This window comes from Scomber scombrus, chromosome 11 (genome assembly GCF_963691925.1).
Source record: "Scomber scombrus chromosome 11, fScoSco1.1, whole genome shotgun sequence".
Classification (NCBI taxonomy): Eukaryota; Metazoa; Chordata; class Actinopteri; order Scombriformes; family Scombridae; genus Scomber; species Scomber scombrus.
The window spans coordinates 30911254-30930548 of record NC_084980.1 but is presented as its reverse complement, the minus strand read 5'-3'; the positions used below and the strand labels follow the sequence as shown (position 1 = coordinate 30930548).

Genomic DNA, 19295 nt, shown 5'->3' with positions numbered 1-19295 from the left:
TCTGTTACTCTGTCCTACAAATACGACAAAGTAGCTGATTTTAATGATCATTTCTTCTGGTATCAACAATATCCAGGAAAACCACCAGAGTTCATCATGTACATCTCCGGATTGAACATTTCTACACCTGCAGACTCACTTAACAAAAGGTTCTCTGCTAAACTGTCTGGAGAAAAGCGTGGAGTCAAACTGCAGATCTCCTCTGCTGCAGTGACAGACTCTGCTGTGTACTACTGTGCTCTGCAGCCCACAGTGACAGGAAACACCAAAACTCTGTACAAAAACCTTTGGAGCAAAGACAACAGAATACTCCACAACATCCACTAGAGGGAGTCACACACTGTTAAACTTCAGAGGTTTGGTATCAAACAGTCTAGATTCTTTTCCCTCATGAGACACAGCTGTGATGAAGACTTTTAGAAATGAATGTAATGTGACATATGAGTCTCCTCCTACTGACTGCAGAGGTGGCTGCATGGCAGAGAGCTGTTTGATTCCAGCTGTGAACATCAGACCAAACACAACTCACAAAACCACTCAACACTTATTCACACTGAACATTCAGTTACAGCATTTCACTTCTGGAAACATGGAAACACTCGCTGTCATTTTACTCTTTTCAACTCTTGTAGGTTCGTATGTTTTTGTCATTGTGTGATATTTTACAAATGATGGATATTTCACTCTGGAACAGAACTTTAATACAACATGTTTCCTTCACTAGGTAACACCTTGGAAGATGATATTACAGCCAGCAGTGCTGAAGTGTTTTCATCAGAGGGATATACTGTTAATCTGTCCTGTAACTATTCAGTTAGAGCTAATAATCTCCAGTGGTATCGACAAGATCCTGGATCAGCTCCTCAGTTCCTTCTCCTGATCACTGATACAACATCTCCTTCTGTGGTTGAAGCAAAACCTCCAAATCCTCGACTGACTGCTAAACTGAATGAGAAGAGAAATAGAGTCGATCTGCAGATCTCCTCTGCTGCAGTGACAGACTCTGCTGTGTACTACTGTACTCTGCAGCCCACAGTGACAGGAAACACCAAAACTCTGTACAAAAACCTTTGGAGCAAAGACAACAGAATACTCCACAACATCCACTAGAGGGAGTCACACACTGTTAAACTTCAGATGTTTGAATCGTCACATATTTGACTCAGCCTTGCTAAAGAAGAAAAGACTCATCTATGTCCAACAATGTGAAAACTGGATTATGACGGTGACTGCAGCATCAGTGTCATTACCAGTGTTGGGGAACGTCACTTATATAAATAAATAATTACATTACAAAATAACTGCCATTAAAAGTAAGTAGTTACATTACCTTCTGAGAAAAGAGTTAGTGCTATATGTCAGGTCCCATACTGTTTAGTTTGTTTTGTTTTTGATTTCCTGTTTCATTTTGTTGGGATTCCCTCACTTCCTGTTTATGTTCATTCTAGGTGTCTTGACTCCCTGTGTGTGTGATTGTCCATTGTCTTCACCTGTGCATCATTATCTCCTCCCCTCATGTGTTTAAATGCCTGTTTCCCCCAGTGTGTCTTTGTCAGATTGTCTGCATCGTTTGTGAGTAACTTCCCGGCAGTTTCCTTGTCTAAGTGTTCTGACCCTGTTGTTCCCTTGATACCAGTGAACCCTAGCATTTTTTGAACCATAGCCAAATCCCAACTCTTGATGGATTGACCCTCGCCTGTTTTTTGGACTAACCTTTTGCCTTGTTGTTGTACTTCTGCCTTCGTATACTGAACATGGACTGTGTAATAAACTGCCTCACCACACCTGTCTGCTCTGTGGGTCCCAGTTTATCTGTCAGAGCCTGACACTATAGTGTTACCGAAAATGAAAACCCCTTTGCAATTCTTCACGCATGATGTTTTAGTCTTCCTTCAAATATAATGACTGTACCATCATCACACAGCCAAGTCTGGCCCATAATCTGTAAATCTTTACACTAATAGCAGGAAATACACACACAATGTCCCATTAACAGTCTTTATTGGACTAAAGCTGCGTCTCAAACATAAGCTCACATACAAGTTATAAACTACATCCAGGCTTTTAAACACATCTACATCACTGCAACAGACCAACACACACAACTTACTGCTCTTATTTCCTCCAACTCATTCTAAATAATGTGAATATTTCCACGAAAACACATGCTGTCCCATCTTGCTCAACAAGCCGCTGTACATGAGCGCAGTGATATAACTGGAGCACGTAACCAAGTGCCTGCCAATAAAAAGGTAGAAATGGTCCAAATTTGTCTTACTTTCTTTTGTTGTGGCAAAAGTTACAGGACTAGTTGGTAAAATGTAACTAAACAACTGAGTACTTAAATTGTAGACGTAACGCATTACTCATTAAAAACGTAATCCAGGCACTCACACCTCAACACTGCTTGTCAGAAAGTTGTTTCTCTACAGATTCATTGTGCTGAGTTTTCTGCAGATTCCTCCTTCAGTCTGACCTTCTTGGATGATGATGATGACTGCAGCATCACTGTCATTTCTAAAGCTTCCATCAGCCTGAATGGAAACAGACCACAGCAAGAGGAGGAGCTACACAACTGAATATGAAAGGCTTCATTTGGAACTGAACAGATACTGTGTTCTTTCTATTGTTCATTCACTACAAGTCAAATCATGTTACTTTATTTCATTTGGATGATGATGCTCACTTTTCATACTGGTAAGTACTCAGGACACAAATCAACATGTAACAAGAGATGGTAGACATGATTCAATAACTTCATTGTTTTAGGATTTACGTGATTACTACATTCAGTTTAAAGACATTTCATCATTTTAAACATAGAAATGTCATGGTGAAATATATATTTGTTGTTTTCAGGATCCTCTGAGGATTTACTGAAACCACTTCAAGATGTAATGCTGGCTTTGGAAGGAGACAATCTGACTCTCTCCTGCCAATATTCTGGATCTGTACAAAACCTCTACTGGTATCAACAGAAGTCCAGTTCATATCCACATCTGCTCATCATGGAGTATCAAGAGACAGTAGAAGGGTTTTCTTTGAAACATGACAAAGAAGCAAAAATATTTCACCTGCAGATCTCCTCTGCTGCAGTGACAGACTCTGCTGTGTACTACTGTGCTCTGCAGCCCACAGTGACAGGAAACACCAAAACTCTGTACAAAAACCTTTGGAGCAAAGACAACAGAATACTCCACAACATCCACTAGAGGGAGTCACACACTGTTAAACTTCAGAGGTTTGGTATCACACAGCTTGTAAAGCTGCTCTTTCTCTCTTTCAGAAGAAGTGAATTCTTGTGGTGTACCACAGGAATCAATACTGGATCTCACAACATGCTGATGACACATCTTTATATGTTCCATTAAAATCCAGTAATGTCAGCAGCTGGTCTTGTATCTTAGATTGTTGATAACAAGAAGAATACTGCTGTCAGTATGAGTCTGACCTTTGACCCTGAGCTTTCCTTTAATTTACAGCACAATAATATTGTACAGTGATGTGTTGTGTATAGAGATATTTCTGTATCTTCCTGTATATAAGGGTCAGTAAATAACACTTCCCACATCCAGCTGATAGAAAATGCTGCTACCAGTCTGTTAACAAGGAGGAAGTGTAACTGAGAGAAGTGAAAATACAGATCTAAGAGGAGACGGAGAGATTCAGGGAGGAGCTAAGCTGTTACTGAACTATAGAAGAGAGAGGAACTTCCATATTCAGCAGAGTTCAATACACAAACCACAAACATTACCTTTATCCAACATGCTGTCAATGGATCATTGTCTACTTTCTTTGGTGTTTCTATCCATTTTAACAGGTATGTTACATTATACATGTTATAACATTTGGGATTAATCCATTGTGACTTTTACATGTTATAACAGAGTTATCTCTTCCTTTAGGTGTCAGCTGTGAAGAACTCACTCCAGTCAACAATGAAGAGTTCAGTTTAGAAGGCAGCTCTGTTACTCTGTCCTACAAATACTCTCAAGCTGCAACTGGGTCAGATGAGTTTTACTGGTATCGACAATATCCAGGAAAACCACCAGAGTTCCTCATCTCTCATTATGGCACAGGAAATCCAATATCAGAACCAGTACCTAGACTGTCTTTTAATGTGAGTGGAGATAAAACCCAAATGGATCTGCAGATCTCCTCTGCTGCAGTGACAGACTCTGCTCTGTACTACTGTGCTGTGAGGCCCACAGTGACAGCAAACCCACAGTCTCTGTACAAAAACACAAGCTGACACACTGACAAGCTGCTGGAAGCCTTTTTTCCACACTGTTGTACTGAACTTTTTACCTCCACTAGAGGGCCACATTATCAAGTAGGCGGTGCACTACTTCTGCACTGTGTTCAACCATTCTGTCAATAATAACTGCTGCTGTGAAGAGAACAATTCTCACACTGAATGTTGAACATCACATAGTTTCTCCTGTTGATTTAAACCTTGTTGTAGAGATGGAACATTGGCTGTGGATTATTCTTGCTGCTCTTTTCTTTGGTAACATAGAAAACACTTCATGTTTTTATCATCTTGTACAAATATATGTAAATTGTACTGACTGACTTTTCCAGCTTTTTATTTCTAGTATCCAGAGTTCAGAGCATAAATGTGTGTTTTGATCAGTTTGTGTCCACAGAGTAACACTGTACAGTTGACATTTTCCACTGTCTTCTCCTCTCAGCCTCATGAACAATGTTAGTCTAATGGCTTCATTTTCTCTACTTTTTCCAGGACTAATAGCTGGAGACAAAATCTATCCTGAACAACATGAAGTCAGTAGAAGAGAAGGAGAATCTGTCACACTCACATGTACATATGAGACAACTGATGATGATGTTTGGCTTTACTGGTACAAACATCATTCTGACCTTCAAGCACCTGAGTTTATACTCTGGAAAGGAGCAAAATCACGAAGAGATGAAGAATATATTCCTGATGAGAATAAAGATAGATATGAATCCCAAACATCAGATACATCAACTGAGCTGACCATACAGAGACTAACCCTGGCAGACACAGCTCTCTACTACTGTGCTCTAGACACACAGTGATAGAAAGTGTAGAAGAGGCTGTACAAAAACCTGAACACAGATATGTGACTACTCTTCAAAGAGGAGGGAAGTGGTATTCAAACCACAGCTTCATATCAGATGGATTCTGCTAATTCCTGTTTTATCAGAGTCACTGTGGTTACAGCTGCTAATGAAACACTGTGGGAGGATTCACATGAGCAGCAAATCCACATCAATGACAAACCAGCTGGATGATGCTTCAAACACAAGACACCATCAAACACAATAGTTCCTTAATTCTTTCTAAACCTTTCCAAGCTACTTGCTGTACTGAAAGTCTCAGAGCTTGTCACCCTCACATCCTCTTTTTATCACATAACAAGAGGGTTGTCCCGCCCACTGAGGTTCAACTCAACCAATGAGATTATTTCTGTGTCCAGAGCAGAAATGTTTGAGGAAGTCAAATCCCAATCAGCTTGATGCTGAGGAGAAGGGCTGTGCAGCAGAGAGGCTGTTTAGTTTCTTCATTCTACTGCAGTGGAAGAACATTGATCATCTGCTGTCTGTTTGCTTTCAACAACTACAAAGACATGTTGCTTTACCTCTTTATACTTTTATCTCACTTTATAGGTGAGTGTTAGAACACAGATCAAAGTCTCATTTTACCTGATGTATTAACCACATATCTGTTTTTCACAGCTGGATGATTTTGTGGAAGTCAATTCAAAAACAAACCTGCTGATTGTTCTCCTTTAATCAATCATCTCTATTGATTCATCTCTTCCTCTGCATGTTCTGTTCTTCCCCAGAGTGTAAAGGACAAGACAAAGTGAACCAGCCACCAGGAGATGTCATTGCTACTGAAGGACAGACAGTTACACTTAATTGTACTTTTGGGACAAGTGCTACAACTCCATATTTGTTCTGGTACAAACAAGAAGTAAATGATTCCCCAAAGTATGTTTTGCAACGTTTCAAGTCTGGAACAGGCGTGAATGCTCCTGATTTCCAGAACGACAGATTTGATGCTACAGTCAACGGGACGTCAGTTCCTCTGAAGATCCAGAAGCTGCAGCTGTCTGACTCTGCTGTGTACTACTGTGCTCTGCAGCCCACATTGACAGGAAACACCAAAACTCTGTACAAAAACCTTTGGAGCAAAGACAACAGAATACTCCACAACATCCACTAGAGGGAGTCACACACTGTTAAACTTCAGAGGTTTGAATCTTCGCATATTTGACTCAGCCCTACAAAAGACTCATCTGTGCCCAACAATGTGAAACCTGGATTATGATGGTGACTGCAGCATCCTCCTGCTTCAACACCTCCCACCCCTCTCATGAACGGTCCAATCTCCTACCGTCCAGCAGGAGATATCAAGACTCTTAAATATGTAATACTGCACTATTGCACATCTACATAATAACAAACTATTTAACATGTCTCTTTAATCATCTCATACGTTCCTTAGCTATGTTCAGTTATTTATTTCTTTTGCACTCTGGTCCTGAGGAGGTTTCCTTCCACTGTATGGATTCTATAAATGTGGCTGGAATGACAAAAAGTACATTTGAAACTTGATTTTCTTCAAAGAAGTGTAACAGAGGGGATGAATCTAGTAGTAATAGTAGTAGTAGTAATGTGTTTATTGGGACCATTTACAGTGTTAAACATAAATGTTTCCATGTGATGTCCTGTAGCAGAGTTAGCTTCCAGATCATTTTCATCTGCAGTCCTTTCAGAAGGTCAATATTAAAACATTACAGTCCAATAACAAACAGTAGAAAGTAACTAGAAAATACCAGGGACATTGTGAGAGCCACGGGGCTGCTGCCGGGATGAGTACATGATTTATTTCCAGTGTTCAAAAGTCACCCTGATCATATTCTGGTTTGGAGAATTGCACAAACACTAACTAAGACTCTTTTCCTGTCGCAGTATTAAGTACATCTTAATAGTCAGTATCAAGTGTAACAGTAGATGTAAGCAGAGAGTAGCACACAAAGCACAAGGCAATAGCAACATGCACTAACTCTAATATCCTATATATACAGAGAGAGAGAGAGAGAGAGAGAGAGAGAGAGAGAGAGAGAGAGAGAGAGAGAGAGAGAGAGAGAGAGAGAGAGAGAGAGAGAGAGAGAGTATCAATACTAGCTCTGTTAACTGGCAAAACAGACAGACAGGAATTAGCCAATCACAACAAGGTAGCTCAGTTTCTGCCCAGCAACAGGTTGCTAAGGACAGCTAAGGTTCTACGGTTGCTACGGCGATGTGAGAATCTGCTTGGAAATTCTCAAAATACCCCCAGAATTTGGCTTCTGACAAGGTCCCGAACAATTGCAAACTGTGAGAAAACCGTAACTCCTGTCCATAAACCCAAAACACCGTGAGAGACACAGAAGCCGGCAGATTCTGACAGTGTTTATTTTATTCAGATACTCCTTAAAATGAGCAAATAAGCTCAGTGCGAAGACAGAGTGAGATTCTTTTGAAAGAAAATGATGATTACATTAGAGTCAATGGGGATCGAGACAGGTATTGCCACCCTAACCCTAACCCCCCCCGTTTAAATTTTGTGCAGACCCCGCCTGTCAACGTCACATTTTATGAATCCCAACACCTATGTCTACATTTTTACTAAAGATTATTTGTCTCGTTTTTACGGTTTGGCCGTGAGCTCGAGTTAAAAATAAAAATTAAGGTTATTTTTTACTGCTTCTCGCACTCAAGCTAACTGACGCTTCCACTCTAACTTTAAAGAAAAAGTGATTTCCACTCCTCGTTTGACTGATTATAGTTTGAAAAGTTTACATGTTATGTAAAAACAGTTTGTTGTTTTCGAGAGAGCACAAGCTTTCATCCGTTTTAAAGTTTGAATCACATTTCTACGTACAGGTATGAGAGAGCTAGGTGACTCCGAAAAAAGGTGAAAACAGTTTTTGTGGGTTTTTCAAAATATTCCCATTCATTTCCAATGGGGAATTCTCCCGTTTTTTTGGGAATTACTTTGGAAAAATGGGAATTTTCAACACCAAAGGTCATCGCACCTATTTCTCGATCGAGCCGCATGCTTTGATGTATATATTGTCGGGTTTTCTCAAAGCTGCGGGAGGAGTTACGCCCCGAGGCACTCTGCAGCATTACTGCTGTAGAGGAGTGCCAGAAGCTTTAAACATTTGGTTCTAATCAAATTATAAAAGCTGAGTCTTCCTCTCTTGATAATGATTCCTGTCTCTCAGCTCAGAGTATCTGCTGATGCAGAGTACTGATCCCAGACCAGTGCTCTGCTTTTTCTAACATTCAAATCTGTGCTCCTCACTGCTGGAAACCCATTGGAATAACTTTAGGCTCCAGCCCGCTATGACTGAATGAATATAAGTAGTGAACATGTTGAAGTATTATAATGATTGATCTGATCATGGCAGATACTTGAGGTGATGGATCACCTGAGTATTACTGCAGGCAAACTCCTTAAGTTTGAATATTTTTCACTTTCTCAACTCAGTTACTTTCTGTACAGTACGCAGTTTGGACTTTTTAACTTGTCAGGAAGTTGTTTCTCTACAGATTCATTGTGCTGAGTTTTCTGCAGATTCCTCCTTCAGTCTGACCTTCTTGGATGATGATGACTGCAGCATCACTGTCATTTCTAAAGCTTCCATCAGCCTGAATGGAAACAGACCACAGCAAGAGGAGGAGCTACACAACTGAATATGAAAGGCTTCATTTGGAACTGAACAGATACTGTGTTCTTTCTATTGTTCATTCACTACAAGTCAAATCATGTTACTTCATTTCATTTGGATGATGATGCTCACTTTTCATACTGGTAAGTACTCAGGACACAAATCAACATGTAACAAGAGATGGTAGACATGATTCAATAACTTCATTGTTTCAGGATTTACGTGATTACTACATTCAGTTTAAAGACATTTCATCATTTTAAACATAGAAATGTCATGGTGAAATATATATTTGTTGTTTTCAGGATCCTCTGAGGATTTACTGAAACCACTTCAAGATGTAACGCTGGCTTTGGAAGGAGACAATGTGACTCTCTCCTGCCAATATTCTGGATCTGTACAAAACCTCTACTGGTATCAACAGAAGTCCAGTTCGTCTCCACATCTGCTCATCATGGAGTATCAAGAGACAGTAGAAGGGTTTTCTTTGAAACATGACAAAGAAGCAAAAATATTTCACCTGCAGATCTCCTCTGCTGCAGTGACAGACTCTGCTGTGTACTACTGTGCTCTGCAGCCCACAGTGACAGGAAACACCAAAACTCTGTACAAAAACCTTTGGAGCAAAGACAACAGAATACTCCACAACATCCACTAGAGGGAGTCACACACTGTTAAACTTCAGAGGTTTGGTATCACACAGCTTGTAAAGCTGCTCTTTCTCTCTTTCAGAAGAAGTGAATTCTTGTGGTGTACCACAGGAATCAATACTGGATCTCACAACATGCTGATGACACATCTTTATATGTTCCATTAAAATCCAGTAATGTCAGCAGCTGGTCTTGTATCTTAGATTGTTGATAACAAGAAGAATACTGCTGTCAGTATGAGTCTGACCTTTGACCCTGAGCTTTCCTTTAATTTACAGCACAATAATATTGTACAGTGATGTGTTGTGTATAGAGATATTTCTGTATCTTCCTGTATATAAGGGTCAGTAAATAACACTTCCCACATCCAGCTGATAGAAAATGCTGCTACCAGTCTGTTAACAAGGAGGAAGTGTAACTGAGAGAAGTGAAAATACAGATCTAAGAGGAGACGGAGAGATTCAGGGAGGAGCTAAGCTGTTACTGAACTATAGAAGAGAGAGGAACTTCCATATTCAGCAGAGTTCAATACACAAACCACAAACATTACCTTTATCCAACATGCTGTCAATGGATCATTGTCTACTTTCTTTGGTGTTTCTATCCATTTTAACAGGTATGTTACATTATACATGTTATAACATTTGGGATTAATCCATTGTGACTTTTACATGTTATAACAGAGTTATCTCTTCCTTTAGGTGTCAGCTGTGAAGAACTCACTCCAGTCAACAATGAAGAGTTCAGTTTAGAAGGCAGCTCTGTTACTCTGTCCTACAAATACTCTCAAGCTGCAACTGGGTCAGATGAGTTTTACTGGTATCGACAATATCCAGGAAAACCACCAGAGTTCCTCATCTCTCATTATGGCACAGGAAATCCAATATCAGAACCAGTACCTAGACTGTCTTTTAATGTGAGTGGAGATAAAACCCAAATGGATCTGCAGATCTCCTCTGCTGCAGTGACAGACTCTGCTCTGTACTACTGTGCTGTGAGGCCCACAGTGACAGCAAACCCACAGTCTCTGTACAAAAACACAAGCTGACACACTGACAAGCTGCTGGAAGCCTTTTTTCCACACTGTTGTACTGAACTTTTTACCTCCACTAGAGGGCCACATTATCAAGTAGGCGGTGCACTACTTCTGCACTGTGTTCAACCATTCTGTCAATAATAACTGCTGCTGTGAAGAGAACAATTCTCACACTGAATGTTGAACATCACATAGTTTCTCCTGTTGATTTAAACCTTGTTGTAGAGATGGAACATTGGCTGTGGATTATTCTTGCTGCTCTTTTCTTTGGTAACATAGAAAACACTTCATGTTTTTATCATCTTGTACAAATATATGTAAATTGTACTGACTGACTTTTCCAGCTTTTTATTTCTAGTATCCAGAGTTCAGAGCATAAATGTGTGTTTTGATCAGTTTGTGTCCACAGAGTAACACTGTACAGTTGACATTTTCCACTGTCTTCTCCTCTCAGCCTCATGAACAATGTTAGTCTAATGGCTTCATTTTCTCTACTTTTTCCAGGACTAATAGCTGGAGACAAAATCTATCCTGAACAACATGAAGTCAGTAGAAGAGAAGGAGAATCTGTCACACTCACATGTACATATGAGACAACTGATGATGATGTTTGGCTTTACTGGTACAAACATCATTCTGACCTTCAAGCACCTGAGTTTATACTCTGGAAAGGAGCAAAATCACGAAGAGATGAAGAATATATTCCTGATGAGAATAAAGATAGATATGAATCCCAAACATCAGATACATCAACTGAGCTGACCATACAGAGACTAACCCTGGCAGACACAGCTCTCTACTACTGTGCTCTAGACACACAGTGATAGAAAGTGTAGAAGAGGCTGTACAAAAACCTGAACACAGATATGTGACTACTCTTCAAAGAGGAGGGAAGTGGTATTCAAACCACAGCTTCATATCAGATGGATTCTGCTAATTCCTGTTTTATCAGAGTCACTGTGGTTACAGCTGCTAATGAAACACTGTGGGAGGATTCACATGAGCAGCAAATCCACATCAATGACAAACCAGCTGGATGATGCTTCAAACACAAGACACCATCAAACACAATAGTTCCTTAATTCTTTCTAAACCTTTCCAAGCTACTTGCTGTACTGAAAGTCTCAGAGCTTGTCACCCTCACATCCTCTTTTTATCACATAACAAGAGGGTTGTCCCGCCCACTGAGGTTCAACTCAACCAATGAGATTATTTCTGTGTCCAGAGCAGAAATGTTTGAGGAAGTCAAATCCCAATCAGCTTGATGCTGAGGAGAAGGGCTGTGCAGCAGAGAGGCTGTTTAGTTTCTTCATTCTACTGCAGTGGAAGAACATTGATCATCTGCTGTCTGTTTGCTTTCAACAACTACAAAGACATGTTGCTTTACCTCTTTATACTTTTATCTCACTTTATAGGTGAGTGTTAGAACACAGATCAAAGTCTCATTTTACCTGATGTATTAACCACATATCTGTTTTTCACAGCTGGATGATTTTGTGGAAGTCAATTCAAAAACAAACCTGCTGATTGTTCTCCTTTAATCAATCATCTCTATTGATTCATCTCTTCCTCTGCATGTTCTGTTCTTCCCCAGAGTGTAAAGGACAAGACAAAGTGATCCAGCCACCAGGAGATGTCATTGCTACTGAAGGACAGACAGTTACACTTAATTGTACTTTTGGGACAAGTGCTACAACTCCATATTTGTTCTGGTACAAACAAGAAGTAAATGATTCCCCAAAGTATGTTTTGCAACGTTTCAAGTCTGGAACAGGCGTGAATGCTCCTGATTTCCAGAACGACAGATTTGATGCTACAGTCAACGGGACGTCAGTTCCTCTGAAGATCCAGAAGCTGCAGCTGTCTGACTCTGCTGTGTACTACTGTGCTCTGCAGCCCACATTGACAGGAAACACCAAAACTCTGTACAAAAACCTTTGGAGCAAAGACAACAGAATACTCCACAACATCCACTAGAGGGAGTCACACACTGTTAAACTTCAGAGGTTTGAATCTTCGCATATTTGACTCAGCCCTACAAAAGACTCATCTGTGCCCAACAATGTGAAACCTGGATTATGATGGTGACTGCAGCATCCTCCTGCTTCAACACCTCCCACCCCTCTCATGAACGGTCCAATCTCCTACCGTCCAGCAGGAGATATCAAGACTCTTAAATATGTAATACTGCACTATTGCACATCTACATAATAACAAACTATTTAACATGTCTCTTTAATCATCTCATACGTTCCTTAGCTATGTTCAGTTATTTATTTCTTTTGCACTCTGGTCCTGAGGAGGTTTCCTTCCACTGTATGGATTCTATAAATGTGGCTGGAATGACAAAAAGTACATTTGAAACTTGATTTTCTTCAAAGAAGTGTAACAGAGGGGATGAATCTAGTAGTAATAGTAGTAGTAGTAATGTGTTTATTGGGACCATTTACAGTGTTAAACATAAATGTTTCCATGTGATGTCCTGTAGCAGAGTTAGCTTCCAGATCATTTTCATCTGCAGTCCTTTCAGAAGGTCAATATTAAAACATTACAGTCCAATAACAAACAGTAGAAAGTAACTAGAAAATACCAGGGACATTGTGAGAGCCACGGGGCTGCTGCCGGGATGAGTACATGATTTATTTCCAGTGTTCAAAAGTCACCCTGATCATATTCTGGTTTGGAGAATTGCACAAACACTAACTAAGACTCTTTTCCTGTCGCAGTATTAAGTACATCTTAATAGTCAGTATCAAGTGTAACAGTAGATGTAAGCAGAGAGTAGCACACAAAGCACAAGGCAATAGCAACATGCACTAACTCTAATATCCTATATATACAGAGAGAGAGAGAGAGAGAGAGAGAGAGAGAGAGAGAGAGAGAGAGAGAGAGAGAGAGAGAGAGAGAGAGAGAGAGAGAGAGAGAGAGAGAGTATCAATACTAGCTCTGTTAACTGGCAAAACAGACAGACAGGAATTAGCCAATCACAACAAGGTAGCTCAGTTTCTGCCCAGCAACAGGTTGCTAAGGACAGCTAAGGTTCTACGGTTGCTACGGCGATGTGAGAATCTGCTTGGAAATTCTCAAAATACCCCCAGAATTTGGCTTCTGACAAGGTCCCGAACAATTGCAAACTGTGAGAAAACCGTAACTCCTGTCCATAAACCCAAAACACCGTGAGAGACACAGAAGCCGGCAGATTCTGACAGTGTTTATTTTATTCAGATACTCCTTAAAATGAGCAAATAAGCTCAGTGCGAAGACAGAGTGAGATTCTTTTGAAAGAAAATGATGATTACATTAGAGTCAATGGGGATCGAGACAGGTATTGCCACCCTAACCCTAACCCCCCCCGTTTAAATTTTGTGCAGACCCCGCCTGTCAACGTCACATTTTATGAATCCCAACACCTATGTCTACATTTTTACTAAAGATTATTTGTCTCGTTTTTACGGTTTGGCCGTGAGCTCGAGTTAAAAATAAAAATTAAGGTTATTTTTTACTGCTTCTCGCACTCAAGCTAACTGACGCTTCCACTCTAACTTTAAAGAAAAAGTGATTTCCACTCCTCGTTTGACTGATTATAGTTTGAAAAGTTTACATGTTATGTAAAAACAGTTTGTTGTTTTCGAGAGAGCACAAGCTTTCATCCGTTTTAAAGTTTGAATCACATTTCTACGTACAGGTATGAGAGAGCTAGGTGACTCCGAAAAAAGGTGAAAACAGTTTTTGTGGGTTTTTCAAAATATTCCCATTCATTTCCAATGGGGAATTCTCCCGTTTTTTTGGGAATTACTTTGGAAAAATGGGAATTTTCAACACCAAAGGTCATCGCACCTATTTCTCGATCGAGCCGCATGCTTTGATGTATATATTGTCGGGTTTTCTCAAAGCTGCGGGAGGAGTTACGCCCCGAGGCACTCTGCAGCATTACTGCTGTAGAGGAGTGCCAGAAGCTTTAAACATTTGGTTCTAATCAAATTATAAAAGCTGAGTCTTCCTCTCTTGATAATGATTCCTGTCTCTCAGCTCAGAGTATCTGCTGATGCAGAGTACTGATCCCAGACCAGTGCTCTGCTTTTTCTAACATTCAAATCTGTGCTCCTCACTGCTGGAAACCCATTGGAATAACTTTAGGCTCCAGCCCGCTATGACTGAATGAATATAAGTAGTGAACATGTTGAAGTATTATAATGATTGATCTGATCATGGCAGATACTTGAGGTGATGGATCACCTGAGTATTACTGCAGGCAAACTCCTTAAGTTTGAATATTTTTCACTTTCTCAACTCAGTTACTTTCTGTACAGTACGCAGTTTGGACTTTTTAACTTGTCAGGAAGTTGTTTCTCTACAGATTCATTGTGCTGAGTTTTCTGCAGATTCCTCCTTCAGTCTGACCTTCTTGGATGATGATGACTGCAGCATCACTGTCATTTCTAAAGCTTCCATCAGCCTGAATGGAAACAGACCACAGCAAGAGGAGGAGCTACACAACTGAATATGAAAGGCTTCATTTGGAACTGAACAGATACTGTGTTCTTTCTATTGTTCATTCACTACAAGTCAAATCATGTTACTTCATTTCATTTGGATGATGATGCTCACTTTTCATACTGGTAAGTACTCAGGACACAAATCAACATGTAACAAGAGATGGTAGACATGATTCAATAACTTCATTGTTTCAGGATTTACGTGATTACTACATTCAGTTTAAAGACATTTCATCATTTTAAACATAGAAATGTCATGGTGAAATATATATTTGTTGTTTTCAGGATCCTCTGAGGATTTACTGAAACCACTTCAAGATGTAACGCTGGCTTTGGAAGGAGACAATGTGACTCTCTCCTGCCAATATTCTGGATCTGTACAAAACCTCTACTGGTATCAACAGAAGTCCAGTTCGTCTCCACATCTGCTCATCATGGAGTATCAAGAGACAGTAGAAGGGTTTTCTTTGAAACATGACAAAGAAGCAAAAATATTTCACCTGCAGATCTCCTCTGCTGCAGTGACAGACTCTGCTGTGTACTACTGTGCTCTGCAGCCCACAGTGACAGGAAACACCAAAACTCTGTACAAAAACCTTTGGAGCAAAGACAACAGAATACTCCACAACATCCACTAGAGGGAGTCACACACTGTTAAACTTCAGAGGTTTGTTATCAAACAGTCTAGATTATTTTCACTGGGGAGAAAAATAACAAAGGCATGACAGTTGCTTCTGACTAAGACAGGAGTACAGAGAGTTGTAATAATCAAGTCTAGAATGAATTAAAGCTCAGTTGTGCAGTTTGGACCAATCAGTAGAATCTGTTTTATTATTATTAAGCTGCAGGTAGTTTTGATGCATTCATTCTTTAATTTCAGGTAAACACTTTAACTGGTAGATTACGCTGTTTAGGACATTGGTGGAGAAGATGATGTATATCTGGGTATCATCTGCATAACAGTGGTCAGACACATTCAGTCTTGGAATGAGTGAGAAAAGGACTGGACCCAGAATAGAACCTTGTGTCATATGTGTAGAAAGAAAGCCTGATTGAAATTGATCTAAATTCTTTTTACATTCAAACAATAGTCAACTGATTAACATTCACACATCATTGGTGCAGCTATCAGGAACAATTTGGGGTTAAGCATCTTGCCCAAGGACACATCAACATGTGGACTGAAGGAGCCGGGAATCGAACCATCAATCTTCTGATAAACAGCAGCTACGACCCTGACCACATACACCAGAAACACCATATCAACATGAGAGGAACCACCAGGGTAAACATGGAGGGATTATACACCGTCTGCCATCTAAACCACATGGATTCTTCTACTCTCAGACCATTTTCACTGGTGCTCTATATAATGAATTATTAACCGCAATATTAAAATATCAGTCACACTGATACTTTTAATTGTTCATCAGAGCAATAACAAGACAATGCGGACAAAGACAAATTAAAAAACACTGATAAAGAAATAAGAAAAAACAAAGCAGTAAATAAAGTGCAGCCACTATTCAGACAGTCTGATAAAACATGTTCTGCTGCTCATTAAAGGAGTCACAGGAGTCCAGAGATCACAGTGATAAGGAGATAGTATTCCATAGTTTCAGTGCAACAGCTTGAAAAGAACAGTCATCCCAAGTTTTGTGGCTGGTTTGAGGGACAGCCAGCAGTTTATAACAGCCTGTTTGGGCTTATAAGGGTGAAAGTCAGTGATATACTGGGGAGTTAGACCATGCAAGGCTCTATAGGTTAGCACCAGTATTTAAAATAAATATCTAATTGGAAACCAGTTCAGAGAGGAAAAAGTGTCATGATATGGGCTCTCATGTTATTTCTGTTTACAAGCCAAGCTGCTGTATTTTGGACCTTTTACAGACGTTTCAGAGAAGTTTGATTTAAAAAGGTAAAAAAGAGAATTACAGTAATCTAAAGGAGAAGAAATAAAAGAATAACTAATCATCTCCATCTCAACCTTGGTCACCACACACCTTCATTTAGCAATGTTCCTCAACTGGAAAGAACACGAGTGCAGGGGCAACAACCTGCTCCTTAACACTGCAAAGACCAAGGAGCTCATAATAGATTAGGAAGAAAATGGACAATCCACCACTAATCATCAGCGGGGACTGTGTGGAGAGGCAGACTTCCGCTTCCTGGGAGTCCACATTGGGGAGGGCCTGACCTGGAGCGCCAACACCTCTGAGCTGCTGAAGAAAGCCCAGCAGAGACTTTACTTCCTGAGAATACTCAGGAAGAACAACATCACACAGAAACTGCTGGTGTCCTTCTACCGAGCCTCCATCGAGAGCATCCTAACATACTGCATCTGTGTGGTTCACCAGCTGCAAAGTGGCTCAGAGGAAAGCGCTCCAGAGGGTCATCAACAGGCTGTCCTCTCCCCACACTGGAAGAACTACACAGAACATTATAAAGGACTCTTCTCACCCTGGACATCTCTGATTGAACTGTTGCCATCAGGCAGATGATTCAGATCAGTTGAAACAATGACAAACAGATTTAAACACAGTTTTTATCCTAATGCGATTACTACACTCAATGCTGCTAATTAATGATGTTTACAACTGACTGTGCAATAAAGCCGTGCAATGACAAATGTATATGTTTTGTATATAGTATTTATTTAACTTTTATTGTCTTGTTTTATTTTTTAATTTTTATTTTTTATTTTTTATTTATTTATGTATGAATGATGCACTGCCTGGTAAGCACTTTTACATTTCATTGTACAAGTGACAATGACAATAAAGATCTATCTCTATCTCTATATCTAAACTGGCCAACATTTCAAAGGTTATGTTGAATACAAACACTCAACAACCACATGTACTGATTTATATTTGGAATAACATTTTGTGGAGCAACTATAAGAGCTTCTGTCTTATTTTCATTTAACTGAAAGCGCTTGTCAGCCATCCAAATCTTGATAGCCTCTATACATTCATTTGAAAAGCACAATTGGCTACTTTCATGAGTTTTAAATGAGCAAAACAATTGAATATCAACGACATAAAAATGATAATGCTAATAATCTGCCCAAGAGATAAATCAAGAGAACAATGTAGGACCAAGGACAGAACCCTGTTGGACACCACATGACAGAATTGCTGTGCCTGACATGTACTGACCCACAGAGACTGAAAAGCTCCTATCAGCAATGTATGCTGAGAACCAATCCAAGGTAGACCCAGAAATACACAGCTGGTTTAGCCTGTTTAGTAGAAAACGATGATCAATGGTATCAAAAGCACAGCTGAGGTCAAGTAACTCCACTAACCAGCGTTTCCCATCATCTGCAGCCATCATAATGTCATTATTAATCTGTTTCTGTTGAATGGAGTTTACTAAAACTGTTTGAAATGAGTCCTACAGGCTAAGTGATTCTACAACATTTATAAGCTGCTTGGTCACAACTTTTTCCATCAGTTTGGACAAAAGAGGCAGATGGTAATTCAGTGGAAGAGAGAGGACTGAACTATGGCATGTTTAAACTGATGAAGACAGAGATAGAAGAATGATGTAAACTGATAGCTATGAAGTATGGTTCACATAAATGAGAGAGTATCACACAGTAACTCTTCTGACAACAACACTAACAGCTGAGAGGCTCCCACCAAGGCTCCACTTTCTCCTCACTGCTGTTTTATCCTAAAGGAGTCAATTATTACATTTCATTTAGCATCTGTCAAATATAGTTAGTATCTTTACTGTTTAAAACAACATTATTGATTCAAACTACATTGAAGACATTATGAGTCAGAGCTGTGAGAGCAGGGAGGAGGAGATTAAGGGAGGAGCAAAACTGTCACTGAAGTACAGAAAGACACAAACTTTCACTGTGGTGTTTCATACTAAACAACACACACAGTTTCTTGTTGTCTTCAAGATGGTGTCAATGCAATTAAGTCTGTTTTCAACTGTGTTTCTGATCACACTAACAGGTAGGAGACACACTTCATATTTACTTCTATTGATGTTTGCTTCAAAACTGAGCATGAAGTTGTACATATTCCTTTGATGAGTCTTTGACAACATGTTATAACAGTTATCTCTTCCTTTAGGTGTCAGCTGTGAAGAACTCACTCCAGTCAACAATGAAGAGTTTAGTTTAGAAGGCAGCTCTGTTACTCTGTCCTACAAATACTCTCAAGCTGCAACTGGTAGTAATTATTTCTACTGGTATCGACAATATCCAGGAAAGCCACCAGAGTTCCTCATCTCTCGTTTAGGAACAGGAAATCCAATATCAGAACCAGTATCAAGACTGTCTTTTAATGTGAGTGGAGATAAAACCCAAATGGATCTGCAGATCTCCTCTGCTGCAGTGACAGACTCTGCTCTGTACTACTGTGCTGTGAGGCCCACA

At 39.9% G+C, this 19295-nt stretch overlaps 2 gene segments (V, D, J or C); both read left to right on the top strand.

The window, feature by feature from the left end:
* Window positions 1-4467: 4467 nt before the first annotated feature.
* Window positions 4468-6145, top strand: LOC133991209 (T-cell receptor alpha chain V region CTL-F3-like; the record flags this gene model as incomplete). The annotated part of the segment is given in 2 exon segments: window positions 4468-4510; window positions 5835-6145. Coding segments are annotated over 2 exon segments (354 nt in total), but the record flags the coding sequence as incomplete, so codon positions are not given.
* A 4482-nt stretch (window positions 6146-10627) lies between these two features.
* Window positions 10628-12305, top strand: LOC133991208 (T-cell receptor alpha chain V region CTL-F3-like; the record flags this gene model as incomplete). The annotated part of the segment is given in 2 exon segments: window positions 10628-10670; window positions 11995-12305. Coding segments are annotated over 2 exon segments (354 nt in total), but the record flags the coding sequence as incomplete, so codon positions are not given.
* Window positions 12306-19295: the final 6990 nt, after the last annotated feature.